This window comes from Mirounga leonina, unplaced genomic scaffold (assembly GCF_011800145.1).
Source record: "Mirounga leonina isolate KUSES-001 unplaced genomic scaffold, KU_Mleo_1.0 Mir_127, whole genome shotgun sequence".
Taxonomy (NCBI): domain Eukaryota; kingdom Metazoa; phylum Chordata; class Mammalia; order Carnivora; family Phocidae; genus Mirounga; species Mirounga leonina.
Genome location: NW_023270316.1, coordinates 33,053,365 through 33,076,795, shown reverse-complemented (window position 1 = coordinate 33,076,795; position 23,431 = coordinate 33,053,365). Strand labels below are relative to the sequence as shown.

At 39.9% G+C, this 23,431-nt stretch overlaps 1 protein-coding gene across 2 annotated transcripts in view; it reads right to left on the bottom strand.

Annotated features, from left to right (window-relative positions):
* Nucleotides 1–13,249: 13,249 nt before the first annotated feature.
* The window catches only part of KLF12 (Kruppel like factor 12), a 430,517-nt gene continuing 420,335 nt past the window's right edge, over nt 13,250–23,431 (bottom strand). The window contains exon 8 of one of the 2 annotated variants that reach the window (XM_035003236.1): nt 13,250–23,082. In XM_035003236.1, coding sequence (XP_034859127.1) covers nt 22,901–23,082 — 182 coding nt within the window. In that variant the 3' untranslated portion in view covers nt 13,250–22,900. The remainder of the gene's footprint in view (nt 23,083–23,431) is intronic. The other variant, XM_035003237.1, reaches the window with a different exon arrangement.

The window sequence follows — 23,431 nt, the reverse complement described above, 5'->3', positions numbered from 1 at the left end:
AAGATCAGCAAGCCTGATTTTTTTGCCTAAGACTCCCACAGCTAGTAAGCCTCAGGTTTGCCACCAAGCATGGTCGAATCCTGAGCATTCCTCTCTATTGTGAATATTTTTTTGTTTCTTTGGGGAAAAAATGTTGTGGGCACGTGTGTGTTTTCTTTGTTCATTGTATCACTCAACACCTGCAGTAGAGAGTTCATCAGCACATGGGGTCTAGACAAGAGTTTGAGTTCTAGATCTGTCTACTGTTTGTGCAACCTTTGACAAATTTGTTAAATTTTGTGAATGTCAGTGGCCTTATCTATAAAATAGAATAATATTAGGAGGAAGATTGTTAAGCAGATAAAAATAACAATCATGCAAGTCCCCAAGCAGAGCTCGGCCTCTAATAAATGCCCAAGAAATGTTAACTATTGCTTGTAAGTGAGTTCTGTGCTTAAGGCTTTGGGTAAGGTGCTTATAAAGGATAAAAGTTGAAAAAGACTATTGTCCTTGAGGAAACTGGTCAGAAAATAGAGGGAACTTTTCTTTAGATATAGCTTAGGGGTCTTGTTAATACAGAGAAGAGACATTTGGGAGGACTGGAATTTATATGCTGAGTAAATGTGGGCTTTACATATCTGAAAAAAATCATCACTTTTCATGAAATGTTTACAGCATTAAAATTCATCCCATTGAATTTCAGATCATTAATATTATCACACAGAAATTCTTTTTTAAGGATGGAGACAAAAATTTTGTCTCCCAAATGGCAGACACAGAGTGGTTGAGAAAGTTAAGAAGGTTAAGAAAGTTAAGACACAGTGAATTTATTTATAAATTCATGAATATTAGTTTACTCTTCATATACAAGAATAAATATATTTATGGGGTAGATAGATAAATAGATAATTTATATAATCTAAAATCTGTTTTGTGAAGCAACATTTCTAATGTCAATATTCCTGGCAAGGCATTAGCAAATTAAAAAAGAATTTTATTAATCCTTTCGCTGCCTTGACCTGCTCTCAACCACACCCTGAGAGATATTCAGTTCTTCTAGAGGAAAGAACAGAAGGTCACAGAAAAAAAAAAAAGTACTCTATAATTCTCCAAACCTATGCTTTTGAATTTCTAGTCTCTTTCCCATTAGCTTTAAAAAAGAAAAAGAAAAAAAAAAGGCATTTGGTCACAGTCCGCAATTGAATAACAGACTGAGTAGTGAAAATTAGTATCAATATAGGGTTGATTTGCCCAGAACCCTCAAATAAAAGATACACCTTCAATAAAGCAATTTGTAGGAAACTTCTTTTCTGAACATTTTCCATCCAGGTATTACGTGGAATAATCCACTTGGGTATTAGATTGTGTGAATGCTGGTGCACGAATGTGTGTTTTGACAATTCCTCCTACTCAATAGGAAGTACGCAATTGAGTAACATGTCCTTTCCTTTTTAGGCCGAATTTCCCGAGCAAAACCATAAACTAGGTAAAGATTATTTTCCAGGGCTCTTATCTCTCTCTCACAAACCTTTGTACACTTTTCCTTACCCCTTGCCACTTCTGTAACTCCTAAGTACTGCAAGCAACCACAACCAACATCACAGAAAGAGCACAATCACATGAGGACAGTGTTTGTACTATTTTCATTCCTCTCTCAACTCAAACCTGCTCTTCTAAATACATTTAAAGACTCCTTCATACCAAGGTGTGACTGTTGATAAGGCTACCACTTTTGCCCTTCCTGGCATATTTAGTAAGTGGTAAGAAGCCTTAGGCAAATAAATGGAGTCTAATGTGTAATTTCAAACAGTAAGTGTGCAGATATGGAATATATTTCCTGGGGAGGTGGGCTAGCAGGGGTATTTTTAGCTGAGCTGCAGCAAAGCAGCTACTAATCTGTGTGTGGTTAAGACAGGTACTGTCTCGTACTTAGTAGTTATGATCTTCTTTGTTCCAACTTTTAAAGCTCTCACTCACAAAGGAAAATACCACCTTTACCTTCCTGGAGATGGCAGGGAGATGGCCTCAGACTCTGTGTAAGGCCATGATGATGAGGAAAGGATCTCTGCTTTGGATCAGATCAAGAACCTGGGAGCCCTAAGGGCAGGGTGTTCTGAGACCAAGGGATTGAGCCACTGCATGCTCACTCACTCGAGTTCACAAAACACACAAGTGACCCCTGTTCCTTTGAGGAGGAAACATGGAAGGGTGGAGAATGGCAGGGGCTAATCCTCCTGAAATTTCCCTCCTGTGGAGTAAAGTGGAAATCCCTTCCCTCTATGGAGCTGAGGAGCTAAGAATGACAACAAATCCCTTCCTGAGGGCCAACTTTAGGACAGGCTCTGTCCTGTGCTCTTTGCCTGTGCTGTCCTCTGTACACCTCGCAAGGCGAGGAAGGCAATGTTACTACCCCCCGTGTGAAGATGTGTCTCCTGCAGCAAGCAACTTACAGGCCTCATTCTGCTGGTAAACTGAATAACCAATATCTAAAAACAGTTTGTTCTGGCCTTAAAGCAAATGTTCTTTCACTGGGCTAACACTTTAAATATCTTCAACCTTCTGTAACAAAGACTAAGGCTATATAGCTCTACCAATGTATTTCATCCAAAGTTTCCTTTTTAACCTCTAACCTTAAAACATTCACAGTTACAACCTTCTACCTAGATCCTTTGGCACCAAGGGAGAAGAATCCACTTCTATGTTTGGAGACAGTTTTTTTTTTTCCTCTCATCATAAAACCAAAAATGCCATGACCACACCATTTATCAACAAGCGACTGAGGCCACTTGCGATGTTCTTTATGCTGACATCAAACACGTCCTATTTGTGAATTGATGTCAACAGGCTGATGACATTATCTTAAATCTAAGGTAGAGGAATCTCTCCTCAATAATACATTCAAAAGAATATGACTAGAAGAAATATGATGGGAGGGAGTCCTTTAGTTGATAAGGAAGTGAAGAGATACAAACACCAGTGCCTCATGAAGTTTATGGAGCAGTTAACCTTGAGACTGGGCTGTATGTAAAGATCAAACTGCAACTTCTGGTTAACAGGTTTATAGAGCTTTACAAATACCTTGGTTTCACTATTTGTGCTTTTATCTACTCCTGGACTTTATTACTGCTTTCTGTCCAGTGATATTCTTTATATACACAGAATGCCAAGAGATTAAACAATGAAAAGAAGTAAAAATGTTTCCTTTGTTATCTTTAATGTCTTAAGGTTTTAGTAGGCACACCTTCCACCAGTTAGAAATCCACGGAAAATGCCACCCGTCTCCCCTGCAAGGGTGACAAGAATTTCACAAGTCACAGTCCCCAGATAAAGGCAAAGAAGCCGTCCAAGTAGTAGCTCTCCAGGGTCATGGTGGAAAATAACTAGCCCATGATTAGCATTTCACTGCGCATGCACAAAAGCTAAATAAATACCTCATGCGATGCAGTTGACATATTGGTAAATAAATGTATCACAGTTACACATCATAAAAAAGAGACTATTATTTTGGTTTGATGTGAATAAAGGCAGCCACATCAATGTAGAAGATGAATTTTTAAAAAGGAAATGCAAAAATTTTTAGGCCCCATCTGGGCTGAATGATTCCAATATTACAGAAACCTTCACAAAAGACAGGAAATGACAATTTTAGAATAAAATACATGAATACAGAAAGAAGAAAGAAAACCTCAATTAGTGGTGTGAGGAGGTGGCCTGTTCTCACTTGCCTTGGCTGTGAGGAAGTACTGTGTAAGCTCATGCCTTCTTGCTCCAGAGGCGCCTTCTATCACAGGGGCAAGCTACCCAGCCCTGTGAATGCTACGACTTGAGGGAAATCAACATTTCTGACTAGAAAATTAAGCTTCTCATCTACAATTCTACCCACTCAGCAAAAGCTTTAGTCGACACTTTTTTTTAACTTGAAGAAAACTATTTTCTGATTGCAGTGAATTTTGTATACCAGCTGTCATTCTGAGTTTCAAAATTCTTTATTATATAATGTGTTTTTAAAACCCACTCATAAGCAAATAATCAAATGAAAACAATTTTTTAAAGATTTTATTTTTAAGTCATCTCACACCCAATGTGGGGCTTGAATTCACAACCCTAAGATCAAGATGCCCCACCAACTGAGCCAGCCAGGTGCCCGGAAAGCTATTGCTAAATAAAGACTATGTTTCTAATAAAGCTATTTCTAAATAAATTTAGTGCTTTCCACATGTGAATTGTCTTGAAGATTTTCTTGGGAAAGATGCAAAAGTATTAAAGTAACAGATATAAAAAGGCTTTTTTATTGTCATAAGACTGTGTGGATTGAAATTGTGAAAAGAAATCGAATGCTAGCAAGTGGGGGCGCTAGCAGAGAGTCTGAGTTGAAACTTTCAGGTAAATTTGTACCTTGTAATTTTAATAATTTGTGAACTTTTTACAATATTCTCTACCCATGAAGTGCTTTGATATGTTGATAAAAGTCCATTTTCTAATTTTAAAAAATTTCATATATTACCATAACAATATATATAGGGAAGTTCCAGTGAAAGATTATGGAATACATTTGAGAAGTCTACTACTGATGTTAATTTTGATGTGAATAATTTTAAATTATTGGTTATTTTACTATGCTCTTTCTTTAAGAAAATCAAATATATTTGTGTGTGTGTGTGTGTACATGTGTGTAAGAGAGTGCATTTAAAATATGACTTAACTTTCAAAAAAATTTACCAGTACATTCATTTTAGAAATAAAAATATCACTCACTGTCTATTGCCTAAATAATAAAGACCAAATTCCAGAATTTAGCCTTCATGGTCCTCTGTGATCTAGTTCAAAGGTACCCATTCAATTTCCTTGTTTCTATTCTCCTTGTTAAAATCCTATCTATAGGGCGCCTGGGTGGCTCAGATGGTTAAGCGTCTGCCTTCGGCTCACGTCATGATCCTGGAGTCCCGGGATCGAGTCCCGCATCGGGCTCCCTGCTCCTTGGGAGCCTGCTCCTCCCTCTGCCTCTCTCTCTCTCTCTCTCATGAATAAATAAATAAAATCTTTAAAAAAAATAAAAATAAAAAATAAAATAAAATCCTATCTATAAATTGGATCATTTATGTAGCCATCAAATATATATTGAGTGCCAGGCTACCACGTGCCAGGCTCTATGGATTCAAGACAAATAAAGCACAATTTCTACTCTCAAACAGCTCACAATCTAGCTAAGAAGAAGATATGTAACCAGCTATTTACAGCAGTCTAAGTGCAATATTCGATGTATGTTCAAGGCACAAGAGGAAATGCTAGTCATTTCCTAGCCGGATAGGTAATAGATTCAGAGATTACATAGGGGAAGTAATGAATACATTAGAATTCACTAAATGGACACACAGAAAACAATGTTCTAGGCTAGGGTGACATGGATGCAGGCATGAAAGTCTGAGATAGGAATGTAGGTCCGTTCCAGTACAGATGTTTGACTGTGGTTAGAACACAGAGTGCAGGGGTTCGCCATCTCCCCAATACCATCCATCTAATCAGTTCTTTGTTCATGGCTCCTTCTGCCATTTCTGCGGGTTAGAGTGAATAATATTGGTTGCTCCTGGGAACCTAATGACTTTGACATGACCTTAGACCAGAGTTTGTCAACCTCAGCACTCCTGACAGTTTGGACCGAAGAATCCTTTGTTATGGGGGACTGTCCTGAGTGTTGTCAGATGTTTAGTAGCATTTTGGGATTCTACCCACTGGGCCAGTAGCACCCCTTGTCCCAGTCATGACAATCAGAAATGTCTCCAGTCATTGACAAATGTCACTTGGCGGTGCAAATCGTGCCCCTCATTGAGAACCACTGTCTTAGATCTATGTGTTCACATGGTCACTTTAATACTGACAAGAGTTATAACCCTGCTTGATAGGAATGATTATAAGAAAAAAAAATCCATCATATTCCGAAGTCTTTAGGACTATATGGGTATAATCAGTGTATAAAGACCCAAGTAAATGCAAATCCAATCAAGTAGAATTGCACTGGGAGTGTATGTGTGTGTATATGGCTATGTACAGACTTCCCTGAGAATATGGAAAAATTAGATAATAAAAAAAAAATTAGCCTAGGGATGTGACGTACATAATCACCCAGTTAATCACTCTTGCTAAGTTATAGATTTCTTATTCAGCGTTATAAATAGAGCTCCGTGTTTATAACCCAATAGGTTTCCCATCCATGTTAATACTATATCAGTATCTCAAATGAGATCTCTAGTCTAATGCAACTTCAACCGTCTGAGAAGGTGATCCCCAAACTATTTGAAATGTTCTAATTGTTTCCTTTTAACACCAAGACAGTTTATGATTAAGTATAGAAATATTTGAGAATCATAATCACGGTGTTAATATTTTTGTGTAAGAAATTTGTGCATAGGGCCGCCTGGGTGGCTCCATCAGTTAAGCGTCTGCCTTCAGCTTAGGTCATGATCCCAGGGTCCTGGGATCGAGTCCTGCATCATGCTCCCTGCTCAGTGGGGAGCCTGCTTCTCCCTCTACCCTTCCCCCCTGCCCATGATCTCTGTCTCATTCTCGCTCTCTCAAATAAATAAAATCTTAAAAAAAAGAAATTTGTGCATATTTGACACTTGTAATAACTAAGAGAATAACTAATAGAGTATGTCCTGCTAGAAACTAAACTTATGAATCTAATTGGAAATATGGAATTTAAGCAGTGACTTAAATTTTTTTTTAATTTCAAGTTGAAATCTTATAAAATTTATATGCAAAATAAGAACATTTAGAGAATTTAAGAATTACCATATCTAAAGGTTAATACATTTATGAAAATATTTAGTTCTTGGGGATGGCTTGCTGTTCATCCACTAAAGTTCTTAAAAGAGAAAGCATATATATTAAATTTACAAATTCAGTTTTTAATGTTCGAAGGGATTTAATTGCCTTGAGCAACTTACAAACAATTGACTAAAACCTGCAAGTCACACTGAACCCATTTTATTCTCCTATGAAGCTCATGACCCTTAGGAGGAGTTGACCCCAACCTGCGGCACAGGGGAACTGGCCTTGTCTAAGGGTTCCCTTGCCAAAGATTGGCTCAGCGCTGTGCTTGTTTCTGAATTGGACCAGTGAAATAGGAAGAGAGGTTTGCTACAGGTTTTCCTTCCTGTTGCTGCTTCTGGGAGCAAGTCCCTCTTTTCCTCTGTTACACTTGTACATGGGTATGAGGCCTGGGACTTTTGCAACCATCTCACAGCCAGCCTGAGGTAGAAGCTGTCAAAAGGAACGAGGATGACAGAAGTTTCAGGGGAACCTCCATACTGTTTTCCAGAGAGAGTTCCTCAAAAAGTTGAAAATAGAGTTACCATACGACCCAGCAATTGCACTACTGGGTATTTACCCCAAAGGTACAAATGCAATGATCCGAAGGGGCACCTGCACCCCGATGTTTAGAGCAGCAATGTCCACAATAGCCAAACTATGGAAAGAGCCAAGATGTCCATCAACAGATGAATGGATAAAGAAGATGTGGTATATATACACAATGGAATATTATGCAACATTCAAAAAACCCCAAATCTTGCCATTTGCAACGACATGGATAGAACTAGAGGGTATTATGCCTAGCAAAATAAGTCAATCAGAGAAAGACATGTATCATATGATCTCAGATATAGGAATTCTTAATCTCAGGAAACAAACTGAGGGTTACTGGAGTGGTGGGGGGTGGGAGGGATGGGGTGGCTGGGTGATAGACATTGGGGAGGGTATGTGTTATGGTGAGTGTTGTGAATTGGGTAAGACTGATGAATCACAGACCTGTACCTCTGAAACAAATAATACATTATATGTTAAAAAAAAAAAAAAAAGAAGAAGATAACCAGAAGGGAAAAATGAAGGGGGGTAGATCAGAGGGAGAGACGAACTATCAGAGACTATGGACTCTGAGAAACAAACTGAGGGTTCTAGAGGGGAGGGGGGTGGGTGGATGGGTTCACCTGGTGTTGGGTATTAAAGAGGGCACGTACTGCATGGAGCGCTGGAGTGTTAAACGCAAACAATGAATCATGGAACACTGTATCAAAAACTAATGATGTAATGTATGGTGATTAACATAACATAATAAAATAAAATAAATTATATACTATAATAAAAACTAAAAAAGAAAAGTTTCAGGGATAAATCAATGCTGAAAAGATTATGGTACCGTGGTCTTCCAGTTATGAGAATCAATTGATTTAAGCCAGTTGAAATACTACCTCCAAACACATCATCCGATACGAGCCACATCCCTCACGAAATAACCTTCCTATCTCCATTCCAAACTGTAACTGGCAGCAGAGTTTTCATGAAGAAGGAGCTACCTTTATTTAGCAAAATATTTGGGTTGGTCCTAGAGCGGAAAAGGTAAGACCCTTCGGTCAGGGAGATGAGAACTAGCCTGAGCAATCAAATAGAAGGAGGCATTAGCCAGGGTTCTCTAGAGAAACAAAACCAGCAGGGTGGTGTGTGTGTGTGTGTGTGTGTGTGTGTGTGTGTGTGTATCTGTATCCCTAGCCTCTATATCTCTATCTATAGACAAATTTATTTTAAGGAATTGGCTCACACGATTGCAGAGGCGTGGTAAGTACAAAATATGATGGGGGTGGCCTGGCAGGCTAGGGATTTAGTGACTCAGTTCAAATCCAAGGGTGTCTACGGGCAGAATTCCTTCTTTCTTAGGGACAGGCAGACTTTGTTCTATTATGCCTCTCATCTACATTACGGAGGGTAATCTGCTTTACTCAAAGTCCATTTTTTTTTTTTTAAAGATTTTATTTATTTGACAGAGAGACAGCGAGAGCAGGAACACAAGCAGGGGGGAATGGAAGAGGGAGAAGCAGGCTTCCCGCCGAGCAGGGAGCCCAATGCGGGGCTCGATCCCAGGACCCTGGGATCATGACCTAAGCTGAAGGCAGACGCTTAACGACTGAGCCACCCAGGCACCCCTGAAAGTCCTTTTTTAAATGTTAAATTTATCCAAAAAAAACCACCTTCACAGAAACAACCCAAATAATGTTTGGCCAAATATCTGAGCACCATAGCCCAGCCAATTTAACATATAAAATTAATCATCACAATGGATACACTGCTCAGTGTGAGAAATGAACACACTGGGATTTGTCCTGGGAGATGTTGTGCAGGACAAAAGGAGAGAGATTGACCAGTCAACCAGAGGCTTTCAAACTTTACTTTTTGCATTGGGCCTCCTCACTCTCATGCCCGTGTATACATAACAAAAACAAAAGCTACTCTTCATCTTCTCTGCTCTTTCTTCTCTTGCATTCCATTCTATTCCGTTCCATTCCATTCCATCCTATCTTATGTCATCCCATTTCATCCTTTACCTAATTTTGGAAAATGTTCATCTTGACCCATTAAATGAATTTAATTGCCACCAGTGAGACACAGAGCTTCAGTATGCAAACAATAAATATACAATTTCCACATGCTTGTGTTTGTGTATGTGTGCACTTGCGTAGTAAGTCAAGGAAGAGGCTGAAAGGACAGAAAACACAGCAGACCTTAAAATGATCCCCAAGCCAAGATACGGAGTTGATTGTGATAATGCAAGCAGCCCTGCCTCCTTTCCTCCCAGTGCTGCATACACCCTCAAAGTTCACAGACATCTTGGGGGGGGCTTTGGTCTGGATGCAATTAGGGATTGGAGCATCCTTATGCTATATAGCTCTCAGGGAACATGGAGGCCCAGCTGAGTACCTGTGTTACAGAAGCGATTCTGTCTACCTTTAGGCCTCCAGGACACTGTAGCCAGTTTCGGTGTTGCTAATCCATTTATCTTTTCTTTTCTTTCTTTTCTTTTTTTCTTTTCTTTTCTTTCTTTCTTTTTTTTTTTTAAGATTTCATTTACTTATTTGACAGAGAGAGAGAGAAAGAGAGCACAAGCCGGGGGAGCGGGAGAGGGAGAAACAGGAAGCCTGATGCGGGGCTTGATCCCAGGACCCTGGGATCACGAACTGAGCCAAAGGCAGACGCTTAACCCACTGAGTCACCTAGGTGGCCCTCATTTATATTTTCTATAGAAATTGTGTATTTATCTCCCCTAGTAGGAGGTAACCTACTTTTGGTTAGAGATTATGTCTTAGGTACAAATTTTATGTCATATTAATTAGTATAATACCTGCACAGACTAATAACTCAAATAATGTGCTTTTCCTTATTTTATGCATGTAAAAATTGTTACCAGTAAACATAATAACATTGATGTGTCATGCATGAGTGTCTAAACAAATACACTTTGTGAAATTTCCCAACCTAGTTTAGATATATTGACTATAACTTAAATGTTCATTTAAGATATAGAATACTGTTCTATGTACTACAGAAGAATCAACAATCAATGCCTAAGTCACTGTGTGGATTCATGCGAAACGTATTACAGATCAATAGCTCCAAATCAGCCCAGAGACCCTAGTTCAGCAACAGAACGTACTGGTCACACTAATGTCAGCTTAAAGGGCCCCGAGGATGATCAACCATATTAACCCTTAGGGCCACATCTACCTCCGGACCTGGTCTATGATCAAGCTTAAGAGTTCAGGGGAGTCTGGGGCAACAGCAAGGTCACTCTCGAGATGCTGGAACTGACCTGAATCTTTGGTACAGTCTGAAAGCTCCAAGGGACGTGGATATCACAGTAGCTCATGGCACAGACTTGCAGTGCCTCGCAATCCTCTCCAGGGTGATAGAGTCTAATATATTCACATAAACTGTAGCTATAATAAAAGGGGGCATCATGATGGCTATCCATGTGTTTAAGCAATTCTGGGACATGCCTGAGTGAACCTGTTTTTAGCATACCTGCTTGAGTCTAAGGTTGCTGATGTCATTACAGACTCATAAAAGTTTTTCTCTCTCTCTTTCTCTCTCCCTCTCTCTCTCACACACACAGAGGAATTTAACACAGTGAAACTGTAAAAGAAAAAGATTGTGTAAAAATTGTCCTGTACAAGGAAAATGTAATTTATTTCAGAAACAGATAATCACTCAAGTGTATGAGCTGTGTAGGCGTTCATTGGTGAATTTAGACTAAACAGGAAGTGATGTAAATTATACTTATTACACTGCTGGGAGAGAAATATATTAAATCCAGGCAGAACTCAGACAAAGTACAAGGAACTCATTGTGTAGAAGGAAACTGTGCAACTTTGGTGGGAAGACAATGCACTATATGGTATGAAAACCATCAGTGGCCATCTGGGACTAAAATCATTTTTTAGGGAGCATGATTTTGTTCTAGCACTGATATATTTTTTCTTCTTTGATAAAGCCCCAAGGTATTCTACTCCTAAGCACATTGCCATTTCTGTACTTTTAACCATTTCATGCTCTTGTTTTGTAATCGTTATATTGCAGAGAGTAAGAAACAATGAAACCATCAATATTTGGGCTAGAAATCTTAGCTATGATGAAACACCCAAAGTAAAGGAGAGGACTGAGGAAGTTACAGAATTATCTAGCACCCATATAATCCCACCTATTACTGAAGTATCCAGGAATCACTCAGGAAAAGAAATATTAACAAATAAGTTACCTTGAGAGTAAAAACAGTATCATGTGATTTATTCCGTGAGATTTGTCTCATTGGTCTATTCTTACGATAAAGTTTCCTGGGATGAACTGAAAAACAAACAAAAAACATAACTAGGGAGCTGGTTTGACTGTTAGCACGGCCTAAAGAGGACTCTCGGAAAATCAGGCCAAAGACATAAATGTAATGTTCAACTTACTGTTTTGTTACAAAGTCCTACCCAAAATGAAGTAATTGAATGAATTAGGTTCACCCTTACAAGTCACTACCATGCTTCATTCACCACAGTGTAGAACAAGATAGACCCCTCTAATTTATTGGCCTCTGCCTTAATGGAGTATTTCTAACATGGTGTAACTAAAATCTTCACAAATAATTTAGTAAAATGTACTATGGTTTAAGCCTCAGTTTTAAAAAAAAAAATCTTATAATCTTTTAGTGAGTGATTTCTTTTGCAAAGTTGGGGTTGTGATCACCATGGAACTACCAAGAAGGCTCTGACTGGGAGAAAAAAATCACTCCCCTGGGAAAGGACCCCTTCAGAGTGCTCAAAAGAGCCAGGTCTGGCAAAGGCAGAGCAACAGTGCACGGAGTCTCCCGTCTGATGCAGAAGCGTGTCTGGATGGGGATGGGGTGGGACGTATGCCCCTGTGGCTCTCTCCACAGTTTGAGTGGAACAGAGCGATTTTGCAGAACTCCATGTTCATTTGGAAATGGATTTCTGTCAGTAATAAAGTGAGCCCAAAATGATTTCACTCTCCGATTTTTATGAGTTATTAAACTACACGATGGTTTGCGGAGTCTGAGATGAAGGGTAGTACTTTGTTGTTTTTTATATTTGCATGTACATATGTAATCAAAAGTATTTGTTGAATGTTTCTATGATATTCAATGCTCTTAACTCTCTCCCACCTCAGCCCTTGCTCCCCACCTTCCATCCTGTCTCCAGCCCCTTAACCCATAGCCCTTTAGTGGCTAAGGACACCAATCCTAGAACCAGACTGACTGGGGAAATTGCCTAAACTCAGTGCCTCACTTTTTCTCTGTAAAAATTAGGATAATAATGGTACCTAACTCAGAATTTTTCATAATGAATTAAAAGAAACAGATATAATGCTTAGAATACTGCCTGGCATCTATGAAGTTTTATTACTTTATTTTATTATTATTTTAATTATCTATCATCTATCACCTTTCTATATAATTGTTAGTAGTATTTATTACCATTCCAATTGTAGAATGGATTTTTCTAGAAGATCTTCAATTGAAGGACACAATGCAGGAGGATACTTAAACAGATTCTTCAAGTGCTTATTTTAGCAATTATTCAAAAGATGTTCTACTCATTAATGGTCTTATTTTCAAAGCCTCATAATCCAGTTTTCTTAAAAATATACAGAAATAAACTAGCTTTGGCATGTGCTAGATGGATCATTCTATACTTAGGTGATACACAAAATCGGAAAAAAATAACTTATTCAATGAGAGAGATTGCATTCTCGGCTCTGAAAGATACAATTTTTCATACCACTTCATATTTCTGGACCACTTTTTAGTTTTATATTCAGTAAAACGTTAAGTTAGGAATCCTTCTTTAGGTGCTAGTTGTTACGAAATAAAAGCCCTGTTCATTTTTGAGTATACAGTAGATCTCGTTCTGTGTTTCAAGTCACTCTACACAAGTGGTAAAACTTTTCATAACAAAGGTTTAATTAGAATGGTTAATAACTATGATTTCCAAAGTGTCTGAGTCAGCCTCAGTAATAATTAGGGAGTTTTGTTCCATACAAAATGCTTTATTTAACCTTCATGCCTTCATTCAGATAATTATACAAATGCATACAGTTAAAGGTTTAAACTCTATTTCGGTTCACAGCTCAATTCATAGGAAAGTTGAATACAGAAAAGCAATGCACCAACAGAATATGTCTGAGACACCATTAAAAACGATAACACTTGTTCATTTAAATCTCTGAGAATAGACTGGAATAATCATCCTCTGAGAGAATCTCATTAGGAGGGTCTCCCTTTACATTATCATAGGGCAAAAAAAAAAAAATCACCATTTTACAGTAAAAGGAAAAAAGCTCTGAGTATATTTACAATACATACACTATACATAAATACAAGAACAACACTTACATAATATTAATAAACTTATAACAGGGGTTGCCTAAACGCTACAGAGTATATAAATGCAGAGGAAACTATTGGGAAATTAGATCTTTAGATAAGCTGGAGAAATAAATTCATTTGCAATTAAAACTCTGAACAGAAAACCAAATGAAGATCTAAGACATGAACACCTTTGCTTGCCAGCATCATTGGGCGGGGGGGTGGGGTGGGGAGGGGTGGTGGTTGTCCTTTAATGCGTAGGACCTCCTGTGGGCATTCTAACTCTCTGGGGTCAGAGACCCCAGAGTCTTTTGTGAAATTACATCTGTTAAGTGAATCAGACGCAGCACATCTATTCAATTTGCTGTTCAGAGGCTTTTGAGCCTCGGATAACTGTTTTGTAAACTAAAGGACGTTTTTGTATTTTTCCACAGATGGATTTGTGATCCAGTCATCACGTATAATGAGCGAAGTGTCAAGGAAAAGGAAAAAAGATGCCTGCTTGATTTGGCCAAAGATGGTATTTTTCTTTATTCCCGTATATATATATTTTTCAAATACGAGTGAGAGATTTATTCCGAAGAACGTGATGTTTGAACTGACCCCCACACGCCAAGAGCAGCGTCTAGACTACTACTAATTATAACTAAGTCATTTTAAGTGGCAGGTGGGTATCTTAAAGGTGGTCTGTTCTCATCGTTTCACAACACAGAAAGTTCTGAGTACATTCTTCAATGGACGAACACGAATTTGCTGGTTTCTCTTTTTTTTTTTAAATGAGCATGTTATGATACACATAATTGCATTATGATGCAGGATGACATAATACGTAAGACGATGTTTTCAAGCTGGTTTTGTAAGTAGTTATCTTGTATCCACAGAGAGTTGGTTTGCCATGTGATGCAATGTGTCCCACATAGACATGGACGAAACAATACAGCCACCATCCCGTGGGGGTGGGGGGGGGTGGTGATTTTTTTTTTTAATGGATTCTTAAACACAACAAATTGAGGACAGACAAGTTGATAGGAAAGAGCCTTGAGTACAGGCACCAGTGCCCCAGTTCAACACCCATCCAACGTAATGAAGTTCGAGGAACAAAATGTATACTGCAGTCTGGCTGTAATTGCAAAATCCTGCAATGGGAACATTAGAAACACGAGTAGGGCAAAAGCATTTTTCTATACTGTGTTATGCTGTATCTTTGGAGCATGAAATTGGCAAAGGGAAGATGTTGGTGTGTCCCTAAAATGTCTTACTTTTTGATTACTTGAGCACTTTGACTAGAATTTGGCCCCAATCCTACCCTCCTCTTCACCCTCATTTCTCACCAAAAATGAATCTCTGTGCAAGTCTTGGTAGGCCTGCTTTGGAAAAAGCAAGATAGTATTCACACAGAATCACTGGTTCTTGCTTTGCACAAAGGGCAGACTCTGTTGTCTGAAACATTTACAATTTCTAGAGATGAAACCCAGAAAGAAAAAAAAAAGTCCTGATGTGACTATTGCCACTATTCATCTCTTTTCAACTCACTTCAAGTTGTGGTTTGGTTGTTGAGAAGCTGTTGCTTGTGAAACCCAGCGAACGGGGAAGCGAGCCCTTCCCACAGTGGCTCATGCACACGGAACACTTGCTTTCAGCACGGAAGGGAATTTGTTTATACAGGTTTTCTCTCTTCCCTTAGCCAAGGAACAGGGAGAAAGATCGTAATTCAGGAGATTCATTTTCAGAAAAAAGAAACACCATGAGCAATGACATTCTCTTAATGTTTTCTAAGCCCATTAGTATTTCCATGGATCAATGCTGTCAGGGACCTTGTTCTACACAGAAAAGGGATGGGGCTGACTCCTCTGATGTTGGACAGCTTCTTACACAAAATTCAATTAAACTAACAACAATACTATAAACAAATTATCCATAAGACTATTTAAAACATTCCAAGGCAGTACTATGTCAGGTGAGAAATCAGAAAAGGCATTCTCCGTTCTCTCTCCTTGCTCAGCATCTCAATGTTTGTGATTGCCACCCCAAGATCAGCCGCCAGACAAACAAGTCTGTTAGTAACGACTCCATCGAGGGAGGTGAAAACTTCCGATGCAATCTGAGCAGATTCTAGAAGGTCTACAGGTGGGAAGGTTTTTACTATGCCTACAAAGGAATCCATAGAATGGCGAAAAGCCACTCTGGCTAAAATGCTACCCAGCAGGGGAGAGTGTTCATGATTTGGGATCTCCAGGCCAAACATTTAGGAGGAAAGTGACAAGTTCAGGGAGACTGGTCCTTGCTGTTTGTTTACAATGATCCTTCATGCATGACTTTCCAGGAAAAGACTGATTTCAAACCTTAGCTACTGCTGTCCTATCATGTGCTGTCTTGTACTTGGAAAATAGGACCACCCAGCCATAAAGCCACTTCAGTTAGAAATATGGCAACGTGGCAGCTGGGAAGGCACATGCAGTGTGGTGCAGGGGGGAAGAATACAGGCTTCAGAGCCAGAGATATGTAGCTTCTTCACCTTCCCACTCTGCTCTTCACTGTTTCCGTGTTTGCCAACAACTCAGCCAACTCTCTCTGTGCCTCAGGTTCCCAACCATAAAATGTAGACCTGTTTACGGGTGAGAGGCAATGGGTCCCAAAGTGGCCTAGTAGAATGCTTGGTATAGAGTAAGGATTTAAGAAAGGATAGCTGTTGTTTTCATGGTTTGCTGAAATTTGGATCTTCCCATTTAGCACTTCTAGACACCTTGCAGAAAACAGCCCAGTCAGAAGACTTGACTGTGGTGAGATTAAAGAACCCGGCCACTTTCCTTTGACACTTCATTGGCTCTTTTACACCCTATCCTGGCACATTTCCTTCTCCTTTTCATTCTTTCTGAAACTTAGAGGAGGAAACAGTAGATGGTTTTCTAGGCCTGTGGTCTGGTTCTAGAGAAATATGTAGATCACTGTCCACTGTGGTAGTCTTCACTGTCTAAAGCCTGAGTGTTTAATCACAGTTATACTTTTTTAAAATTGCTCTAACCAAATGTTTGGCTCTGAAAGAATATAATTTGACTGATAGCCCTCAATAGCTTGTTTGGGTGGATTTGTGCTCTGAGATGGTAAGGCTGGACAATTTCTAGGGCTCTTGTCTATTCGTATAATCTCATTGTATATTTCTATTCATGACTCCACTTCTAGCCGTAAAATAATTATGGGAAAAAGTAGGGAAGTTCTGAATGTAAATCTGGTAATTTCTAGGACTAACTGCAAACCTTAGTAAGCAAGCTAGGCTTACTAAGTGTCAGCAGTCTTCAGTAGGCTTTTTAGGGGAGAAATGATAGTGTGGCTATTCATTCCAAAATGGTTCTTGTATGATAACAGAAAATATTAGGGAAAAAGGAAATGAAGAAATGTAAAGATGAATTTGTGCGTTTGGTATTAGTGGACAAAACAAAGTAGAACAAACAAATCTCTCTAGTGTTTTGCTGTAAATAAGCTGGGCTTTTGTTAACTGAGTAAAACTTTTTGAGCCACACAGAGTGCTTTGCAAGTTTGGGACAAATCCGTGAAGTTTTTATCTTAAAATTATAATTGCCATATGCCAGAGTATATATGTTGAAGAGAATCTTAATGTTCAGATTTGCATTCTTACATTCTGTAAGTAAGGTTAAATTAAGAAATACTAACATAAACAAGATTAGGTATATTTTAAAAATCACAAAAGATTTTTTGTGGCTATGTGAACATACTCAGTTTACTATGTGCATATATTTATTCTGTGTATGTGTGTGTGTTTCCCAAACGTGGAGGAAAAACCCAGTAATGAAGAATTATTGCTGTGTAAAAGTATAGGAATATCTCATTGGTCATAATGTCTATTGACAGGCACTTCCAGCTTTTAATTCATTTCTGAAAATGGGCATTAGCTTATTCCTATTGCCAGCATAGATTCATTTAACATGTGGCCATAACCATAGCACTTAATCTTGTCAGCATGCAGCTACTCTTAAAACTCTTCATTCCCTCTGGAATTAAACAAGAATAAACACCTTACCGTTGTTTTGTTTTTTGTTCTCGTCAAGAACTAGTTCATCGAGGAGGAAGATAATTGAGAAAAGAGAACAATTGCTAGATGCTTCTCTTTAGCACAAGTAAAATCCTATGCAGCTATTTCCCCCTTCCCAGGCACAGACATTTTGAATTTGGAATCAGTTGTTTGCAACTTAAAATGACTTCATTGTGTTTTAAACCATCCTGGCTAAATGGAGACGAGTGGCCACTCCATTCTGTCAGAGCACAAGGAATGTGCTCTGCCAGAGGAGAACAGAGTTCCCATGGCAATATTGCTAATTGTAAGATATACAAGGCATATCTGAACAAGTTTCTTTCTTTTTTTATTGTGATGAAAACTAAAAGCTTTTTTTCCCCCAACATACTTCATCAAACTATTTACAACCTCTGTAAAATTTGCGAGTTTGAAAATACTTTTCCACTATCACATATGTTTACGAATACAGCAAAATATTTTCACTCTATTTTTTTTTAAAGATGCAGTATCCTCCTATTTCATTTTCTTATGAAAATCTGAATTTCTATTGCAACTGCACAGTATTCAGCATAAAGTACCAATGGACATGGTTTGCTAAACAGACATTACTCTATAATGAAACTGTGAAAATAGAGCATTTTTAAAAGTTTTATGTACACTTCTTAACTATAAAATGCAGGCAAAGTCATATATAGCATCATAAGCTGATTCCCTAATAAGGTAAATAACTTACATTTCTAGACAGCATGGATTATTACAAATTCATTCTTTTAAAAAAGTCCTTTGTTGATATTTGCTAGCCCACTGACTGCTGTGTATGCAGGTGTGTATGTGCTGGGGTGAGTGGAAGGCAGTGTGGGGTAAGGAGAAACGCATATGGAAGACATGACTTACCAAACCCCTTCTCTAGACAAAACCAAATCAAATTGAAAGGTTATTTTTAATGAGATGCACTACCTCGGAAAAACTGAAGGAAGAGATTTGGTTAATGAAGTTACAGAATACATTTACCTCCTCAATTTACAGGCGTGAGTACAGAGCAAAATCTGAGACTGGACTATGGATTATGAGTATTAAGGCTTCCCGGGCCTATTATGATCCATGAGAGTTCTCTCACGTTCAGTCCCTCACGTGAAAACTCAGCGTATGGTGGGTGCTGGTATTCTTAACACTGCTTAAATTCTGTCAGTCCTCGCTGTAAGTGTGAAGACACCTTTATAACCACATCATGGCTACATTTCTAAGCAGTCATAACAACATAACAAAAGCGTATTAGCGTATCTGAAGGCCTCACCTCACCAGATTTATTCAATTGCAGCTTTGGTAAGTATAATAAATAAAGTACAGAATAAGGAATACTGCATCTTTATCCATATACATGTTATCACTCTAATGAACTGATTTCAAAGTGCAGAATTATATTTATGTTTAAAACACAAATGGCAAAATTTGAAGTTAAAAAAAGTTGTATAAAAAGGAACACAATCTTGGTATAAGATATTCCAAATTTCAACCACAGGGAGAATGGCCTTTCTAATCGCCTAGAACTGGCATTTGTAAACGCTGTAGCATCTCGTAAGTTCTTTCCCCCCACAATCCTCCTCCTATTTTCCATTTAAACTTTCAAGTGAATAAAAAGTGCTCTTTTAAAAAATGTGGTTTGTGTTACTGTTATTCCACTGCTTTTGAAAATAAATGTCCTATAGTGTTTTGTCGAAGTGATGCCAGGCAGTAGTATATTCTTTATGGGAAAGCCATTAGGAAGTTCAGTCTAAACGTCTTAATAGAACTTAAGACAAGTTATCAAGCAGGCTTCTCAGAGTCCACACATAACTGACAGGATGGGGCTGGAGGTGGATGGGGAAGACTGAATCTGCTTCCGAACAACTTAAGGTCAGAAGGGAATCTATTAGAACCTCAGAGTAACTCATAACTTTTCAAAGAACGCTAACTCCCTTGAACTCCTTCTCTACAATGCACGAGATCGCCAGGCCTACCGTCGCTTCTCAAGCCATTACGCTGTCTGCGGAGAAGTTCTCAGACACGCACACACGTCCAACTGCGAGTTGAACAGCTCCAAAGTTAAAAGCAAAGAATGCTTCTAATCAGGGGACGGACAAGTCCTGTGGATTCTGCGCCTTTTCTGGTGTTCATCATCTACTACTGTGCTTTTCAAAAGAGGCTAGAATGGACGCAGATGAAATGGAGGAGGCTTCTCCATGCCTGAAGATATTCCTCCCTAAAAACCCAATTCCTTCTCTCCCCAACCGCTTTCCTTTCCGTGGGGAAACAGGAGTAGAAAACTCACCAGGGAGAATTTGCTATGTTCCAGGACGAGCCCTGGGTACGTTTCAGTCCTGGGGTGAGATCAGCAACTCACTCACTCACTGTTTGTGCTTGGATCCTTCTTTAGAAGTATCGAGCATGTCGGGCGGGGGGCGGGGGGGATGGCGTAACACTGACAGGTTTTAGCGGCTAACTTACCATCTCAGTCTGGTTTCCACTTTCCAAGGGTGAGGAGAAAAAGCTCACTTCCCTGAACCTTTCCTATGTGATCAGAGAGGAGCAGCCTATTTAGTTCTGTGCTAAATTTAAATCAAGCTGTCACTCAGGAAGCTCCCACTGCCTGTCAGTTCTATGAATTCTAAAAACCATTTCTACCTGTAACACTCTCAAGACATCTCTGCGCAGAGAAGAGATTGGCCCATCTTCTGAAGGCAGGCAGAATGAAATCAAGTCTACACTGCAGCTGGGTGATTCACCTACTAACTGCCAACCGGGTTCCAGGACCAGCAGGGAGGGCGGCACGGCCGTGTTGGCCACTCCCCGTGTTCTTTACAACTGACCAGGAACCAACGCTGGCATGCAGCAAGAAACCCTTTTCTACCCAAAATGGTCACAGGCAATGAGAAGTAGGAATTGTATACAGTACAGATAGAAAACTTTCCAGTTGGTAAAAACAAAAACCAAAAACCAAAAAAAAAACCAAAACCCACACAAAAAAAACAGTGCTTGGTGGGGAGTAGACTGTGTAGCAAAAGAAGTTATTTATCAATAGAATCAAAGCCCTTGTTCGAGGGAAATTGCCTGATGAGTTTTTCAGACCTGGCAGAAAATGCAGAGCACATAATTTTGAAGATAGAATTTGACCTGAACATCATTATGTTGTTGCTTGAACGTTTAAAACAATTCCTTCTAATACCATCCAACATGAACTGTCCTTGTTTCAATGTTTTATCGTTCCTTGCCTCGTCAGAATAAGATTCTCTGAATGAGGAGATGATCCTAAAAAGGATAGTCCTGCCGCCGGAAATTATTTCAGAATGTTCAAACATTTAAAAATGAGCTAGGAATATTGTGAGGTTAATTTGTGCAATTCCCCAAATCAAGTGTTTGTAATTAAAATATATTGCAAAGGTCTATGCTGGTAACCCTTTATATCTAAGCTATAAAAAATCTTAACAACAACAACAACAACAACAACAACAGTAACAAAAAAACGTCACCAAGCCCCTTAGCCACATAAAGCTGAAAAAAAAAAACCAGCTTTTAGTGGGGAAAAAATATGATAATTTTTCTGAAAGAATGCCTGTTGGTGATGTATTGCTTTGTTTACTGTATACTTCGCTAGTTGCAAGAAAGGCTCATAATTTTAGGGGGTTGACGGGACTGTGATCTCCCCTCACCCTCAGCACAGGATGAGTGGGTTCAACATCCCTGTCCATGCCAATGCAGAACCCCTGGGGTCTGATACAGTTTAGAAAATGAAATCTGTATAGAAGAACCTAATGGAGAGTCACTTAGCCTTGGCTCTCCAAGTGAGGAAATTAGCACCATGTTAGGCTTTCCTCGGGGAGCACTCCCTTTCCACTGACTCCGTTCCAAGGAGAACTGACCCACTAACCCAGGGGTTAATTCCCTGCTATGCCTCCTTGGCCTTTCTGGTCACCAAATAACTGTTTTCAAACAAGAAAAGGGGAGCATAATCTTTAATTGTGGTACTCAACCAAGCAGGACAACAAACAGCAGAAAGATTACCTCAGTGCTGTCAATGTAACCAAGACCTCTAAAATGCTGGGGTGTTTTTTACAATCCCTTTTAGTAAGTATGAAAATTGGTAACGTGAGTCCTCAGTGAAGTTATTGTAGGAAAGTCCTTTTATTCGTTATTGCTTTTCTCCTCAAGAGGCGCATTATTCCATCTCTGCTTTGTCTGATTTTTCATGTTCACTGACTTCGCCTGAGCAGCCCCACCTCTTACCTTGGTGCCAGTGTGTCTAAGAAAGTTTTTTTTTCCCCCCTGATTCCTTGTAATCATATACTAGGGGCAGGAAGAGATGATGCCTAGGGGACAGAACACTGCGATTTGAAGTGGGGCAGCAGTTTCTTTAGCCAGGCTCTTCCTATTCAACTACAGAACACCTCTGTGCCAGTCCACGCCAGGGCAGACACCGGGACTACGCTCCACCTGAAATGTCGCTGCCCCTCTGCTCGAACAGATGAACAAAACAGAATCAGAACAAAACGAAAACAATCAACGACAAACAAATGAAAGATTCAATGTCGGTTTCTCTTCAGGGCATGGCATAATGACAAGTGGCGGGTGGTGCTATCTAGAATGCCGTCACACTGTGGCCAAGGGCCGCCTGAGTGCCCCTTTCTTTTCAGGGAATGGAACTCTCCAACAGGCTGCTCCTTCTCTACGTTCGTGCTGCTCGCTGGTAACAGACTGGATGTGTGTTCTATCTTACCGAGACAGTAACTAAAATTTCAGTAAAAAGGGGGGGCGGGGATGACGGGAGAAGAATCCCAATTTGAAAGGTCCTGCTCTAGCCATCGGTTGGTGGTAGATGACCTTTAAGGGATCAGTAACAAAATGTCTGACAGCTCAGAAAACTGGTCCAAGCTACCAACATCTTGAAATGGCAGAGTACACGGCTCGGGAGACAATGCCTGTCTCTTCAGCGTTTGGGTCACGGATCTCCCAGGCCAGCGCGAAGACGGGTTTCTCGTGGAGTCGTGATGGGGGTTACCTTCAGACCGGAAGGAGAAGGGTTCCTTCTTTTTCCTGCTCTGGTTTCAGACATCGTGGGATGGTGATGCCCTTTCGTGTTAACACTGTGGAGGGGGTTCAGCCCTGCTGAAGGGGGTGCCGCTAAGAGAGCCAGCTCTTCCGCTTAGCTGGACAGGTAGCAGTCCTCACACCAGCATGTGCCTTCGGCGGTGAAGTGCCAAATGATCTGACCGGGAAAAGCTGCGGTCACAGTCCGCGCACTTGAATGGCTTCACTCCCGTGTGTTTGCGGTAATGCCTTGTCAGTTCGTCCGAGCGAGCGAACTTCCATGTGCAGCCTTCCCAGGTGCACTTGTAGGGTTTCTCTCCTGGAAGAAAAAGGGACACACGCTTTTGGTGCTCCGTCACTTTCCCATAATAACCAAGCCAGCGCTATGTGTGGGGACACTGGCTGCGCTCAGCGGGTGTTCCGTGTGGTCATCTTTGGTCGGGAAACCTTACCATCCTGCCGGCGGGCTGGGGGTCAGTCAGGTCGGGGGGGGAGGGAGGGGGGCGTTCGATCTCGTCTCTCCTGTTGTGACATCTCATCTGGCAAGTCAGTCAACACCTGCCTCCTCAATGACGGGGACATGACTTTTCGGTCAAAACATCCAAAGGCACAGACTGGTCACTACTGGATAGAATCACCACCGCTCGACTAAAAAAGGCATTTTAGCT